This window comes from Boeremia exigua (genome assembly GCF_020726555.1).
Source record: "Boeremia exigua strain MPI-SDFR-AT-0100 chromosome Unknown C7974scaffold_1, whole genome shotgun sequence".
Classification (NCBI taxonomy): Eukaryota; Fungi; Ascomycota; class Dothideomycetes; order Pleosporales; family Didymellaceae; genus Boeremia; species Boeremia exigua.
In genome coordinates this window covers 2,874,220-2,887,478 of record NW_025763518.1, presented here as the reverse complement: position 1 = coordinate 2,887,478, position 13,259 = coordinate 2,874,220, and the positions used below count along the sequence as shown (strand labels likewise).

Sequence of the window (13,259 nt, the reverse complement as noted above, 5' to 3'; positions counted from 1 at the left end):
AAAGTTGATCGCTCGGCCCGTGGGGTTGGCTTGGCATCCGAGGCCGACGTCCAAAGTTCTTCCCCAAAGCCCCACGTCGCAACTTCCCGCCAAGCACTGAAACTCCCCACATCGACAAACTACAGGTAGCACCGCGGTAGCACCTGCACCGCTGCACGTACTCTGAGCCAACTGCGGCATAGCACAGGGTGAGCAGCAAGCCAGCCGTGTTTGCACGCCAATTGACCTGCGTTGACTGACCTCCGCAGGGTGAACCTCGAACATCGCTCGCCATGAACCCCCGCATAGAGGAAGTCAGCGAGTCTGACAGCGACCCCTCGGAGATGGACATCGATGACATGAACGAGCTGCTTGCCGCGCGCCAAGTCGACCAGGTCATCTCTGCGCGCAACGTGCCCGCCTCCGCCCCCCATCAGGACCCACAGGAGATGCTCCGTCCCCAAGGGCCAAATGTCAAGACTTCGGCAGACCGCGAGAAGTCGAAACACTATCAATGCTTGTACCCCGTGTACTTTGATAAGTCGAGATCAAGGGCAGAGGGGCGACGTGTTGGACAAGAGCTGGCGGTCGAAAATCCACTGGCGCGAGAGATGGCCGATGCTGCGGCAAGCCTGGGACTGATGACCGTCTTCGAGCCAGACAAGATACACCCCAAAGATTGGGCGAATCCCGGAAGGGTGCGAGTCTTGCTGAAGAAAGACGGCAAACTGACCGATCCGGACATCAACAACAAGCACCACCTCTACATCCTGATCGCACAATACCTGAGGCAGCACCCCACACAGAGGAATACGCCGTTCCGGTTGCCCATTCAAGGTATGCCTATGCCCAAGGAAATGCCAGAGCCTGCCGTTCCCAGGGGTTGGAAGCTGAACAAGATCTTGCCACTCCACTCCCCTGCCATTACGGGAGGTGGCGTTTCGGACAACTTCCTACAGGATATGATGGCAGAGATGCAGGGCCAGATTGGAGGTGCTGAAAGTGGCGCCAGCAGTGGCACTGAAAGTAAAAAGAAGAAGGACAAGAAGAAGAAATGATGAAACGTGAAGCAAGACTCATACCGACACCAGAGAACCACAAATCAGCACAGTATGGTCCTGTAGTGGTCACACCATGGTACACGGATTAGGTGCACTGCACTGGACATTGCAGACTGGACCATCACCCCAAATCACGGCATATGGCACAAGATGCGCCCTGCCAAGGGGCGACGACGCTGGAGAGGAGCATTTATCATACAATTCAACCCAACATCGCCGCACATGGCTCAAATCTATCATATTGCCTCAACCCCGTTTTGTGATCAATTTGCGACTTTCACCACATCATGCTTGAGGGACATCACTTGAGCCTCTAGAGCCGCGAAAGCTGCGTGTAGACGTCTGAAGCTTTAAGTTTGTCAGCCGCATTTTTCACGTGAGTGGTCATCTGCTTCTGGTTCTTCTGGAGCTGACAAAAACGAAGGACGGCATGCTGCATGTCTCACACATTCAGTTCAATTCGTTTCCCAGCATTATGGATCCGCCGCGCTTGTCGCGTCTGACGACTGCCTGCAAGCCACCAATATCGATCACACGCTGCACATACTCGCCAGTCACTTACGTGCAGATGAATTCACCACGTGGCATTAGCGTCTATTCCCGACTCCGCGACGTTACGCACATGAAGAGCTGACTGCTCGTTGATCAAGATCTTCAAGTTTGTAGTTTGATTAGGATTCCGGCCCGAGTGTCAAGACCTACGGTCCACGATCGCTGCGGCCCACTCGCCTCAAGAAACCGACCCTGGGCCCCGCTAAACGAAGATCCTCTCGACACTGGGTTTTCATTCGGCGATCACTTTCTCGTCTCGAGCGTGTACTTCGCTCTGATTGAACAGTTACTTCCTCGACTTCCCGTGTGGTCATAGCTGTGCCGCACATGAGCCACGCTCAAGCATGGGTATGGAGGTCTTTGCCTCTACAAGGGCAAGAGTATTGAGCCCAATACCCGCACAATACCTATATCGGTGAGGTGTCAGCATCGAAAGCAAGGGAGCAGGACGACATCCTTGCACAAGCGCAAGGCGGACGAAATCGCCACCGGAGAAGCGCAAACCCAACACTGGACCATGGCTCGGGGCGTCGCCCTGGATAGTCACGCTTCGGGCAGTCCGAAACGATTTTTCCAGCTGATCAGGGTTGTCTCTGGCGGCGTACCTGCCAAGCACCTCCTCGGAGACGAGATGAACCGAAATTCCTGCTCTGAGGCAGTGAGGAGGTGACAGTCGCTTAGCAGCGGTGCACAATAACGGCGCCGCATGCTCCAGAGCACGTCGAAAGCCTCGCTTGCCTCTCTGGCGTCACATCCCGCCTTCTTGTGCCCAATGCTGCATGTCAACTGCCGTCGTCCGGCTGTGTGGTAGCTCGACAACGTACGCTGATCGTGATTGCTTTTGGCACCCAGACGATCTATCACATTACATTGGCAATCTCGTAGCTCCCATTCGCTATTCCCAAGCGCTGCAGTATCACCGGCATCAATACTCAAGTCCACGTGTGCGGCGCAGCCTCGCACTTTGATATTGCAAGACCGAGGTGATGCGGACTACATTCGGTCCATCGGTTTGCCAGCATCGTGGCCTGATACTGCAAGTGCATGTGATACTTGTGGGACCACACCGTGCACTATCCACCAACGGCATTGACTCCGGCCCTGCACGTCAGCTTCCACTGCAGCTTGCGTCGTCGCACGACATATGAGCAGCAAGCGATCCGCACATTTCACCTGCATCGTCCTTGTAGCCGAGCAAAACAGCCGAGAATGGCGTTATGTATCGAGCCAGATGGCCAGCTCTCGTCACACAGCACATGGCAAAAAGCAGATGAGCAAAAAGGGTATGGTTACTAACCACATCGTGAACTAGGCGGCACTAAGATCCCGTGGAGCGCTACTATCGGGAGCGCTACAAGTCAGAATATCGGCATGCCGAAGAGTAAGGATACCTACCTACCTACCTAGGAAGAGTATGTATGTAGTGAGAACGGAAATGCAGCAATCGGTCCTTCTTCACCGTCAATTCATTGCGTCTGCCTGTTCTTTTTTGCCAACGGGTAATCCCGTTGCAGGGTCAGCATACCAACAACTCATGCTTACATGCAACACACCGGTAAATCGAGATAAATAGACTGCATTCAATTACTAGTACTACGTCCCGTCCCTTATCTGCTCGTGTCTCTTGCTTCATCTTCTTGCCGTGCATCACATGCAAGCCGGCTCAATGCGCCGGTCCAATGAGCAGAACAAGGCTTCCGGTACAGTTGCTTAGGCTGTTACGCCCGCCTGCTGCGCGAAACCAAGACGGGGCGAGCCCGTGGAGACGTCGTGAATAACGTACTTGCTCTTGAGGAAGATGTCGCCGAAGATGTTGAAGCCGACGCCGTCGTTAGTCTGGATGCCGCCGAAGCAGGTGCTGGAGCCGGTAGAGATGGGGGCGTAGTTGATGAACTTGCCGGGAACGGTCTGGGCAACACCGCCGACGGTGATGGAGAAACTGGGCAGAGTAGCAGAGCAGGGGAACACATAGCCGCCTTGTGTGTTGTCAACCTTGGCGCCGGTAACCTTGGACCAGTAGGCCTTTGCGATGGCAGCGTCGACGTAGATCAGAGTGGTACCGGTGTCGACGATACCGGCAATGCTAGTCTTGACGGCAGCGGCAGTGCCGACGGAGTATCCGGTCGCGCTGAAACCCCAGAAGCCGTCACTGTTGTCGACGTTGACGTAAGTAATGGCACCAGTGTACTTGGCAGAGTCGATGAAGCCAAAGTCGTAGGTTCCGGCAGCGTGGTACTTCAGGTTAACAGCAAAGAGCTGCTTTGCAAGCGAGGACTTGACAGTGTCGAACCAGGTGCTCTGGGGAGTCGGCGAGACAGTGTTGATCGAGCTGAAGGCAAGACCAAGAAGACCATCAGTGTCACGGTCCTGGGAGAACGTGGAAGAGACAGAGGTGGCAGCCTCGACGGCCTGGGAAGTGGCAGTCACACCGCCAACGGTGACCTTATCAGCGTAGACCTTGCCCGACGCACCGGAGCCATCAGCGTAGCCGATCTTCCATGTGTAGCCGCTCTTGACCTTGGAAGCATCGACCTTGTAGTAGTCGTGGCCGGTAAGCTGAGTGGAAGCCTGGAGGGAAGAAAAGACCCAGCTGTGCAATCATTAGCATAGACCGAGATCAAGGCGTACCTGATCCAACTTACAGATCAGAAGATCCAGTGTCAAAGTCGAGGTTGACAGTGGTGGTACCGATGGTAACAGGGCTGAGGTAGGACGAGTCGTAGTCGTCGCTGGGGTTGGCAGGCTCAGTGCCAGAAGCCAAAGCAGTAACAGCCTTATTGAAGTCAGTATTTGCCCTCTTGCTATACTGTGATGTAGACATACATTGGCACGTGTGTCGGCGGCAGCCTGGATGTGCTCAGGGACAGCCTTGCCATACTTGCGAAGGGTCTTCGCAATCTGGCCAGGACCGTTCTTCAGGTGGATGTTGTGCTTGACCTGCTGCAGAGAGAACGCATCGCGCTTCTGCACAGGGTTCGCAGCGACAGCGCTGGTCAGGGCAAGAGCCGCTGTGAGGTAGGTGAAGGAAGGCATGTTCGATAAACGGATGAGAGACCGGAACGAGTTATTCAAGCGAAAGAATAGTTGATCGAAGTGATGCCAACGAAGCCTGCTGGAGGATGAGTTCCAAGAGATGGGAACATACTTGGCTTTATAACAAGCATTGCTGTAGTCGCGGCAAGAAGCACTGGTGTGGTCTACCACGCACAGCCATCATCTATGCCGAGCATGGTACACCACTGCCATGTGGGGCTGTAGACCCTCGCAATTAGATTACGCGACCACTCCCAGCTTGGCAGGTATCTTGGTATCTGGGGTTTGAATGCTTGACTTCTCAACACAACCTTCTCTTCTTGGCTGCGCTCCGGGCATGCTCAAGCCTAGCACATGATGCTAGTTTTGGCCGCTACCCTCGAAGGACAACTTTGCGACAGATGTTGATGGTCTTGCGCGACTGAAGGCCCGATGGTAGTAGTTGACATGCCTGATTAAGCGCTGGTTCCTGAACAAAGGGTTAGTTTTGACGATCCTATGTAATGGCGTAGTCGGTGGCAGCCGGCAACTTCTTCTCTGTCTGATACAAGACGGGAAGGTGTTGGGCTGTCGACCTCCCATTGGAACACGGACAGATGAAGGGGCGCGTGCACATGACCACTGAAGAGATGGAAGGGGCCATTTTCACCGGCTCCGGGGCACGGAAGATAAGCTATGCCAACCACTCAAGCATTCAGATCAAAAGTCAAGCCTTGCGACTTCACCCTTGGCGTGACGCACCACGGCTTCCCACAGCCACAGCCGCTGATCTAAAACCGACCAGCGTTCAAACCGTGAGTGTGGGAATCACAGTGGATTGGACAGATCCTTTCTGTTTCATTTAGTGTCGACACGGCCCGCACGGCTCTAGTGGAGCTCAGCGGGCAATGTCATGCAAAGACCGTGATTGCGACATGAGACGGCATTGATTTTGATGATGACGAGTCCTCTGCTGGCAGGTCCAGGGAACTCATGGATGCAGCATCTACTGGGCGCTGTCGCAGATTGGCAATGCATGTGCTGGCGCGTAGCAGGGCATCTACAACGTAAATGGATCTTCGCCGTACCTGAGTCTAGCTCTTGAAATTACGCCTTGTTGTGGCAGCGGCCGTAGCTCTTTCAGGGAGGTGGCAAGGCTTGCAGGAGCAACGTCTTTCGTCCCCCAGGTCATAAGTGCCGAGACGTCGAGATCGCCTCAACGCACTAGATCCTGATACCTAACTAAGCGGGCACTAACAAGCTCAGCAAGCCAATCATGGTCGTTTGAAGAGATGAAATGACACTGACGAATTCGACGTTCGCCCAAACATATGCTATGATTCACTAGTACTTCTAACCTGCCTTTCTGGCCTTAGTCTCGTTACCGATTTTATGTCAACCCCGGCTACATATATTGACGCGAACTCTCAAATAGGAGGGTATCAAGCAATTGTATCAAGCTTTCTCGGAGCTTAACTTGCACTGTAATGCAGCGTCGATGGCATGATGGGCGTAGCCAAGCGATGATGTGCTTATCTTCGAAAGCTTCGCGATTCCTGCCGCAATCCATGTCGCCTTTCCTCCGCTGTGCCGAATCTAACACTAGCTTACGGTATATCCCAGTTCCTTCACGCGACAACGACGAACCCAGCCATTCAGCGTGCAGAGGAACGCCAATATACTCCAAGACGCTGGCACCCAAGAAGGGTGTGAGCCGACGAGGTCAGATGCTGGAGGGTACCCCCTAAACTAGATCGACGTGGTTGATCACCTCTTGAAGTCTGCAGTGATTGGGCCTTCTTTGACGGAAAGGCCGACGGCCATAGATGATCTGATCAACAATACTGATCGACGCTAAGCAATCTACTCCGCTGTATCCGTGCTACCTTTCACAGCGCCTTCGAGTTGCTTGAGAGCGGCGCGATAAGCCTTCTTCTTGCCATCGCCTATGACATCCTTCTCCTTCCAGTCCATGCGAATAACCTTTTTATCGCCTCTTCTGATGTTCTCGCCTGCAGCGATCTGCTTCCAGAACCAGGCGGCTTCAGTCTTGGAGAATAGTGTCAACGCCTGTCCTGACTTGCCCGCACGCGCAGTGCGTCCAACACGATGGACGTAGCTTGTGATACTGGTGGGCATGTCGTAGTTGATGACGTGTGTAATACTAGGGATATCGAGTCCTCGCGACGCAGCATCAGAGGCTATCAGTATTTTGACATCTCCGGTCGTGAAGGATCTTAACAGCCTCCGAGCTGCATCTGCTGTCGAGGCGCGAGTCATGGTCTTCATGTACTTCTTAAACGATGGCTCTAGCTCGGAAAGAAGATGTGATAGTCGAGAAGCGCTCTCGGTGCTCTTCGTGAAGATCAGTACTCGGCTAATGTGACCTGCGATCGACGCATGGTCATGTTTAGGCTCGTCACCAGAAGACGAATCAGAGTCTGAGTCCGAGCCTGAGGGATCCGGATTGTTGGAAGACTCAACTCCAGCGAAAACATAGTTGAGCATAGCATGCAGCAAGTGCAATGGTTTGTTGGCACCGTCATTGACAGGCGCTGCATACTCGTCAAGTGTTGAAGGAAGCTCGAACAAGTTCTCCTCACTCTGGAGGGGCCGGTCTTCCGTATTCTCATCCTGCACAACAACGAGCTTCGGACGTCTTAGCTTTAGCGTTCCGAGTTTGGTAAGATCTTTTTCCATCGTAGCACTAAGAACGATTTTGGTGAGCTGCCTACGAGCAGGCAGGGCAAGGGACCACATAGAGCCGTTCTCACGTTCTCTGAGCCGCTCCTGAGCAGTCATGAAATCCGGCGGTGTGTCGCTGTGCAGCGCGTTCATCAGCATGCTTGCCCAACCTTGAAAGTTCTGATTGAGCAGCTGATCTGCTTCATCAATGACAAGCCATCGCACAGACTTCAGAAGAAAGCCGGTTGTGTGTTCGATGTGCTCGACGAGCCGCCCGGGAGTGCAAATAAGGATATCAACACCAGAATCATAACGGGGAATATGGTCTTGAGGCATGCTCATAAGATCCTCAAGTATGCCGCTCTTCTCAACAAACCCAGTTTCCAGCTGCTGGGATGCTTCTGCATGCAGTTGCTTGGCTTTAATTGGGTTGTACTGGGCTCTCATCTTGACCAGGTCCTTTTGCTCAGTCGCCAGCGGTACACTACCCAGTGCGGTGCCCACTTTTATCTTTGTCCCAGCGCACAGCTCTTCGGCAACCTGGAGAGCCTGGTTGACGAGCTGCCGGCTGGGAACAACAACTACGGCGGATAGCATTGGAGCCGCTTGGTCTTTCAGAGCCTCGATTATTGGCAGAAGATACGCCATAGTCTTGCCTGAACCCGTCTTTGCAGAAACGCAGATGTCGCCCAGATGCTGCTCGAAGCCGTTGTGAAGCATGGGCAGCAATGCAGTCTGCACAGCAAGCGCATTCTTGAACCCTAATTTCTCCAGTCTTTTGACATAGTATGGCTGTGTGCCGAGCTCTTCGAAAGGTGTGGTTTTGGAGGCATCGACCGTAATAGGCTGGGCGAGCCATGAGGGCAGGGTAGAGAAAGATGGCGCGAACTCAGGTTCAGGAACGAGCGCTGGCTGCGGCATAGGCTCGAGATCTTAAAGTATTGTCAGATTCTGGGCATCGTGTGGCTCAATAGTGCTCTTACCGTGGAGCTCTTCTTCAGGCTCTTCAGTATCTGCCTCCTGTTGGTCTTTCCTAAGTTCTGCCAACTTTGAAGCCTTCTCGAACTTCGAGAAAACAGCCTTGTGTTTCTTGGAAACTTCTTCATCTTGCCCATCTTGGTCTTCAATCACTTCACTCTTCCTCTTTTTCGATTTCTTGATCGCCTTTGGTGGCCCAGGGGTTACGTCCTCCATGACAACATCCTCCTGAGCATCTGTTGGTGCTGCGACACCTTCTACGGCCTTGGTGTTCTTCTTCGATTTCTTTTCTTTCTTTGGCGCAGCAACTTCGGCGGGAAGCCCAATAGGCGCATGCACGGGCACAGGCGAGGATGCAGGCGCAGACGAATGTTCTGCAGTCGCCGGGGTTGGTGGTACGAAGCGCCTGAAAAGAGGTGCCGGCATTGTGTGGGTTGGACGCAGTTGGTGTATTCAAGTCGCCCTCGGCTTGCATAGAAATTCTGAGCAGAGCCAAAAAGATCGCGGAGCTTGCGCCGCCAAACGCCGATCACCAACGACGCGCTGGCACATGCTTTCGCGCTGCGACAGCCTCCAGGGTCCACCAGCACAGCACCGTCATTGCAATGCGCAGAACTTGACATGTCTGTATCTAGTGACCGTTGTAGAAGGACTTGTCCTCGTACACCGTCAACATGCCCTACAACATTGCGTACGCTCCGCCGGTCCCTGTCATGAGCGCCCACAGCTAATGGAGTGCAGCATGGTCAGCGACAACTTCTACCCTCAGCCCGGTATGAGCGGTGCCTAGAGCTCTTGTATCTTCTTCTCATGGAATATAGGAGGTGTAGAAAGTCACATGTACCAATTGTCTACTGTAAGCAGCCTACTGCTTTAAATATCGCTCCGCTGATCATACCCAGAAACTCATCGACCGCGGCCACAAAGTTATAGTCATCACACACGCGTATGCTGGCCGAACAGGTGTACGGTACCTCACCAATGGGCTAAAGGTCTACTACGTGCCCTTCTTCATCATCTACCGCGAGACTGCCTTCCCTACCGTCTTCTCCTTCTTCCCGGTGTTTCGCAACATTGTCATCCGCGAACGGATCGAGATCGTACACGGCCATGCCAGCCTCAGCAGTCTGTGTCATGAAGCTATTCTGCACGCTAGAACCATGGGGTTGAGGACCGTCTTCACAGACCACAGTCTTTTCGGCTTTGCTGATGCCGGAACCATCCTCACGAACAAGCTTCTAAAATTCACTCTAAGCGATGTCGACCATGTGATAGGCGTCAGTCATACTTGGTACGTGAATTGTCTATAGATTTGAGTAACTCTGGCTGATCATCGACAGCAAGGAGAACACTGTCCTCAGAGCGTCTTTAGACCCCTCTATGGTCTCGGTCATACCGAATGCCGTTGTTGCGGACAACTTCAGGCCCCTCTCGCAAGACTCGCAAGATTCGAAGCGCCGAACGGCACCCGGCCCTCGACAGCCTCTGGGGCCTGATGATATTATCACAATAGTCGTAATCTCTCGATTGTACTATAACAAGGGCACCGACCTACTCGTGGCGTCCATACCCCGTATCATTGCCGCGAACCCCAACGTTCGCTTCATCATCGCTGGGAATGGGCCTAAAGCCATCGACCTTGAGCAGATGATTGAACGAAATGTGTTGCAAGAAAAGGTTCTCATGATGGGTCCAGTGCGCCACGAAGAGGTGCGAGACGTCATGGTCAAAGGCCACATCTACCTACATCCGTCACTCATGGAGGCCTTTGGCACAGTCATCGTTGAGGCCGCGTCGTGTGGTCTGTACGTAGTATGCACTCGGGTCGGTGGCATTCCCGAAGTACTCCCTACACACATGACCGAGTTTGCGGCCCCTGAAGAAGACGACATCGTGGCAGCGACTGGACGCGCCATTGCAAAATTACGTGAGGGCAAGGTCAGGACAGACTTGTTCCACAACCAAGTCAAACAGATGTATTCCTGGACGGATGTTGCACAACGAACAGAGAGAGTGTATGATGGCATCAGTGGCGTCATACGGCATGACGAGTTCTACCAGGGTGCAGGAGCTGCAGGAGTATGGAGTGCCACACGTGGTCGGTCTGGCGTACAAAGCTTTGCGCTGATCGAGCGCCTGAAGAGGTACTATGGCTGCGGTATATGGGCTGGAAAACTATTCTGCTTGTGCGTCATTGTCGATTATCTGCTTTATGTCCTCCTTGAGCTGTTCGCACCGCGATCCAGGATCGACATCTGCAAAGACTGGCCTAAGAAGGTGCTCAAGGAAACGAAGGAGAAAGACCTCGATACTAGAGATAACGGCGGCCTCTCGAGGAAGAAAAGCAGCCGGTATCGTCGTGAGAAAAGAGATGATCGAGATGTTATCTGATAGCGTTTCAAGCTATGAATCGAATCATTCCACAACCAGACTCTCCACATGTTCGTGCAACGCCCTCAAGTTTTCTCATCCATTCGATTGCATTGTGCCCGATTTCAAGATTGGAGGATCTGCCAGCGCGTTCACAATTCAGCCGGCCATGTGCACGGCACCCGGCACGCAATAAAACAAACTTGCTTGTCTACTTTATTGGCACCATACAGTCTTCGAATCATTGACCTGATGCCTTTATCCAAGCAATGCCGTTCTTCCAGACGCTTTCCAAGCCCTGCCAACGGCGACTCCGCGGCGCCTAGGCCATATGGTTGCGGACATTTGCCGTCTTCTCATTGGCGATTTGGTCTGGAGCTGGAATGAGTGTTGATTGGCTGCATGCCAATACTCAACAAACATGGTTAATTTACCATCTTTCCAGAATATCAGAACGTCTATTTCAAGAGATTAAGGAGCACTAGAATTTCCGCCTTCCCGTTGTTGGCAGGAAGGAAACATAGGTTCAGTGGGCATTGTCCTGGAAACTTGGTTGTGCAACGTGGTTGGCAGGTGTGACGGGCGGCTCTGCGGAATGGCGGGGGAGGAGGGTGGGAAGGGCTCACTTGACTCGCGAATGCGTGAGGGGCCGAGGGCGGTTGTTTGCTTGGGCTGGCGACAGCAGACTTGGAGGGTGGTTTGCGTGTGCGTCTGCATGCGTGCATACCTATCCGTCTCCACACAGTTCGTGCAACGTAATGGAGCGGAGGTGGTCGTACGCGTCTCTGTAAGATGCGATGAGACGTGCAGGGCGAAGCTTCTTTACAAAGCGTCGCTCTCATCAGCGAACGCCCCATCCTGGCCGTAAAACATCGCCAGCCTCCCGGAAACAACGCTGCCGGTTCTGCTGTTCCGTCAGCAGCCTCTTTGCTGTCTCCATCAACAAAAGCCCCAAAATAGCCCAATCAGTCGCTGGGCGGGGCCGTCAAGCGGGCACTATTCTCCTTTGCGATAGTTCATCAATCTAGCGAGCCGCCGACCAGGCCTGCGTTGTGTGTTTCAAGCGCTCTCAGCCTATCGACCATGCCACCTATTCTTGTACCCCTGCGCGTGGGGCATCGCTTCGATCGGCGAGTGGGACAGGCGGCTGTAGAAAACGTCTCGAGCAATTATCTACGCGCTGGACTGTCGTGTGCGTGGCAGACAGGACAAGCCGTATATAGGGAACCAGCGGGTCGTGATGGAGTGACTTGTTCTTCACTCGCCTTGCAAACAAACATCTTCACTGCTGTTGATACCCTTTGCTTATTCGTGCGATTCTATTCTGGTTGTCTGTTGGAGCATCTTACATCGTGCTTTCTGACGACAGCGCCTCACGGGACCGATCCATACCGAAAGACCTGGGATTACCCACCGTTTTATTTTCAGAAGAGGCTTTCTTTGCCCAGCACTTTGGCATCAGCGGCTTGAAGTATATTACTTTGGGCTTCCACGATACCTGGTATTCATCACATCACTACCAACTCTACCATACCGCACTCCAATCCTCGACAATGCTCTTCACAAACGCCCTCTCTCTCGTCCTGGCCCTTGCGCCTGCCACCCTCTTGGCCGCTCCCACAAAGACCATCGACTCGATAGTCCACATCATCCCAAGAAATGGCATCTCACCTCGCATGGTAGACCAGATGGACAAGGCTAGCTCAACATGTGACCTCTCCAACGCAGCTCTCCCCTCTGGTACGTTCTCCCACCCCACTATCCAGTATCCCACCATCTAACACCCCACAGAAGCATCCGGCCTCCCAGCTGTCGGCGCTGGCCTGAAGCTGTCACACATCGCCATCGGCCGCGGCGTGCAGAACTACACATGCGCCACCGCCGCCGCAAGCGAGACACCCAAAGCCGTGGGCGCCGTTGCCTCTCTTTTCAACGCAACCTGCGACGGCGTACGCGCCCCCGCAGTCCTCGCCTCAGTGACCAAGATCGCGCTCGACTACGCCATCCCCACCAGCAAGCTCGCCGATGCCCGCCTCTCGGGCCACCACGAGTTCACCGAGAAAGGCATCCCGTTCTTCAAGCTGCAGACCGACAAGGTCGACTTCGGCTCTGTCCACGTCAACGCTACGGCGAAGGCGCCCGCGCCCAAGGATGCGAGTCTCGGACCCAACGGTCTGGGGAGCGTGGCCTGGCTCAAGCTGGTGCACCTCGACGGCGACTACAAGGAGGTGTACCGGGTGAACACGGCGGGGGGTGTTGCGCCCAAGACGTGCGAGGGCGTGCAGGGCGGGTTCAGCGTCGATTACGCGGCCGAGTACTGGTTCTACGCGTAAGCGGCGGGACGCGTGTGGGTGTGTTCTGTACAAAGCATTGCTGGCGTTCATGGGTGTTTTAGGATTCCGAAATTTGTAATTGGGGAGTGTCTGGTGTAGATGTCGCGCTATACCCATACCGTAATGGTAGTCGGATCCAATATAAGATGTTTCAAAACTAGCTTGCGTCTCAATATGACTTGAATGGTGCTGTACCTAACTATGGTTTACGTTGGAAAGAGTAAGTTGGTAGCAGAATGCTTTTCATTGTATATATGTCGACGATGTCTGTTTGTACATGTATATACGT

The 13,259-nt window shown here is 53.7% G+C and overlaps 5 protein-coding genes across 5 annotated transcripts; 3 read left to right on the top strand and 2 right to left on the bottom strand.

The window, feature by feature from the left end:
• The first annotated feature begins 186 nt into the window (after positions 1 to 186).
• On the top strand, positions 187 to 1,071 carry C7974DRAFT_22588 (signal recognition particle, SRP19 subunit). Its single transcript, XM_046137271.1, has one exon. The coding sequence runs from the start codon at positions 273 to 275 to the stop codon at positions 1,035 to 1,037; it is 765 nt and encodes a 254-aa protein (XP_046003288.1). The 5' UTR covers positions 187 to 272; the 3' UTR covers positions 1,038 to 1,071.
• A 2,162-nt stretch (positions 1,072 to 3,233) lies between these two features.
• On the bottom strand, positions 3,234 to 4,805 carry C7974DRAFT_22581 (aspartic peptidase domain-containing protein). Its single transcript, XM_046137269.1, has 3 exons — positions 4,416 to 4,805; positions 4,235 to 4,365; positions 3,234 to 4,182 (listed from the first exon to the last, which is right to left on the bottom strand). Exons 1-3 carry the CDS (start codon positions 4,623 to 4,625, stop codon positions 3,303 to 3,305), a joined length of 1,221 nt encoding a protein of 406 aa, XP_046003287.1. The 5' UTR covers positions 4,626 to 4,805; the 3' UTR covers positions 3,234 to 3,302.
• A 1,662-nt stretch (positions 4,806 to 6,467) lies between these two features.
• On the bottom strand, positions 6,468 to 8,693 carry C7974DRAFT_430307 (P-loop containing nucleoside triphosphate hydrolase protein; the record flags this gene model as incomplete). Its single annotated transcript, XM_046144688.1, has 2 exons — positions 6,468 to 8,221; positions 8,273 to 8,693. The coding sequence occupies 2 exons, from the start codon at positions 8,691 to 8,693 to the stop codon at positions 6,468 to 6,470; spliced, it is 2,175 nt and encodes a 724-aa protein (XP_046003286.1).
• Positions 8,694 to 8,998: 305 nt separating this feature from the next.
• On the top strand, positions 8,999 to 10,877 carry C7974DRAFT_22571 (phosphatidylinositol:UDP-GlcNAc transferase PIG-A). Its single transcript, XM_046137266.1, has 3 exons — positions 8,999 to 9,123; positions 9,170 to 9,558; positions 9,608 to 10,877. Exons 1-3 carry the CDS (start codon positions 9,106 to 9,108, stop codon positions 10,656 to 10,658), a joined length of 1,458 nt encoding a protein of 485 aa, XP_046003285.1. The 5' UTR covers positions 8,999 to 9,105; the 3' UTR covers positions 10,659 to 10,877.
• A 1,051-nt stretch (positions 10,878 to 11,928) lies between these two features.
• C7974DRAFT_22516 (uncharacterized protein) lies at positions 11,929 to 13,140 on the top strand. The gene is made up of 2 exons (XM_046137254.1): positions 11,929 to 12,377; positions 12,429 to 13,140. Exons 1-2 carry the CDS (start codon positions 12,191 to 12,193, stop codon positions 12,968 to 12,970), a joined length of 729 nt encoding a protein of 242 aa, XP_046003284.1. The 5' UTR covers positions 11,929 to 12,190; the 3' UTR covers positions 12,971 to 13,140.
• Positions 13,141 to 13,259: the final 119 nt, after the last annotated feature.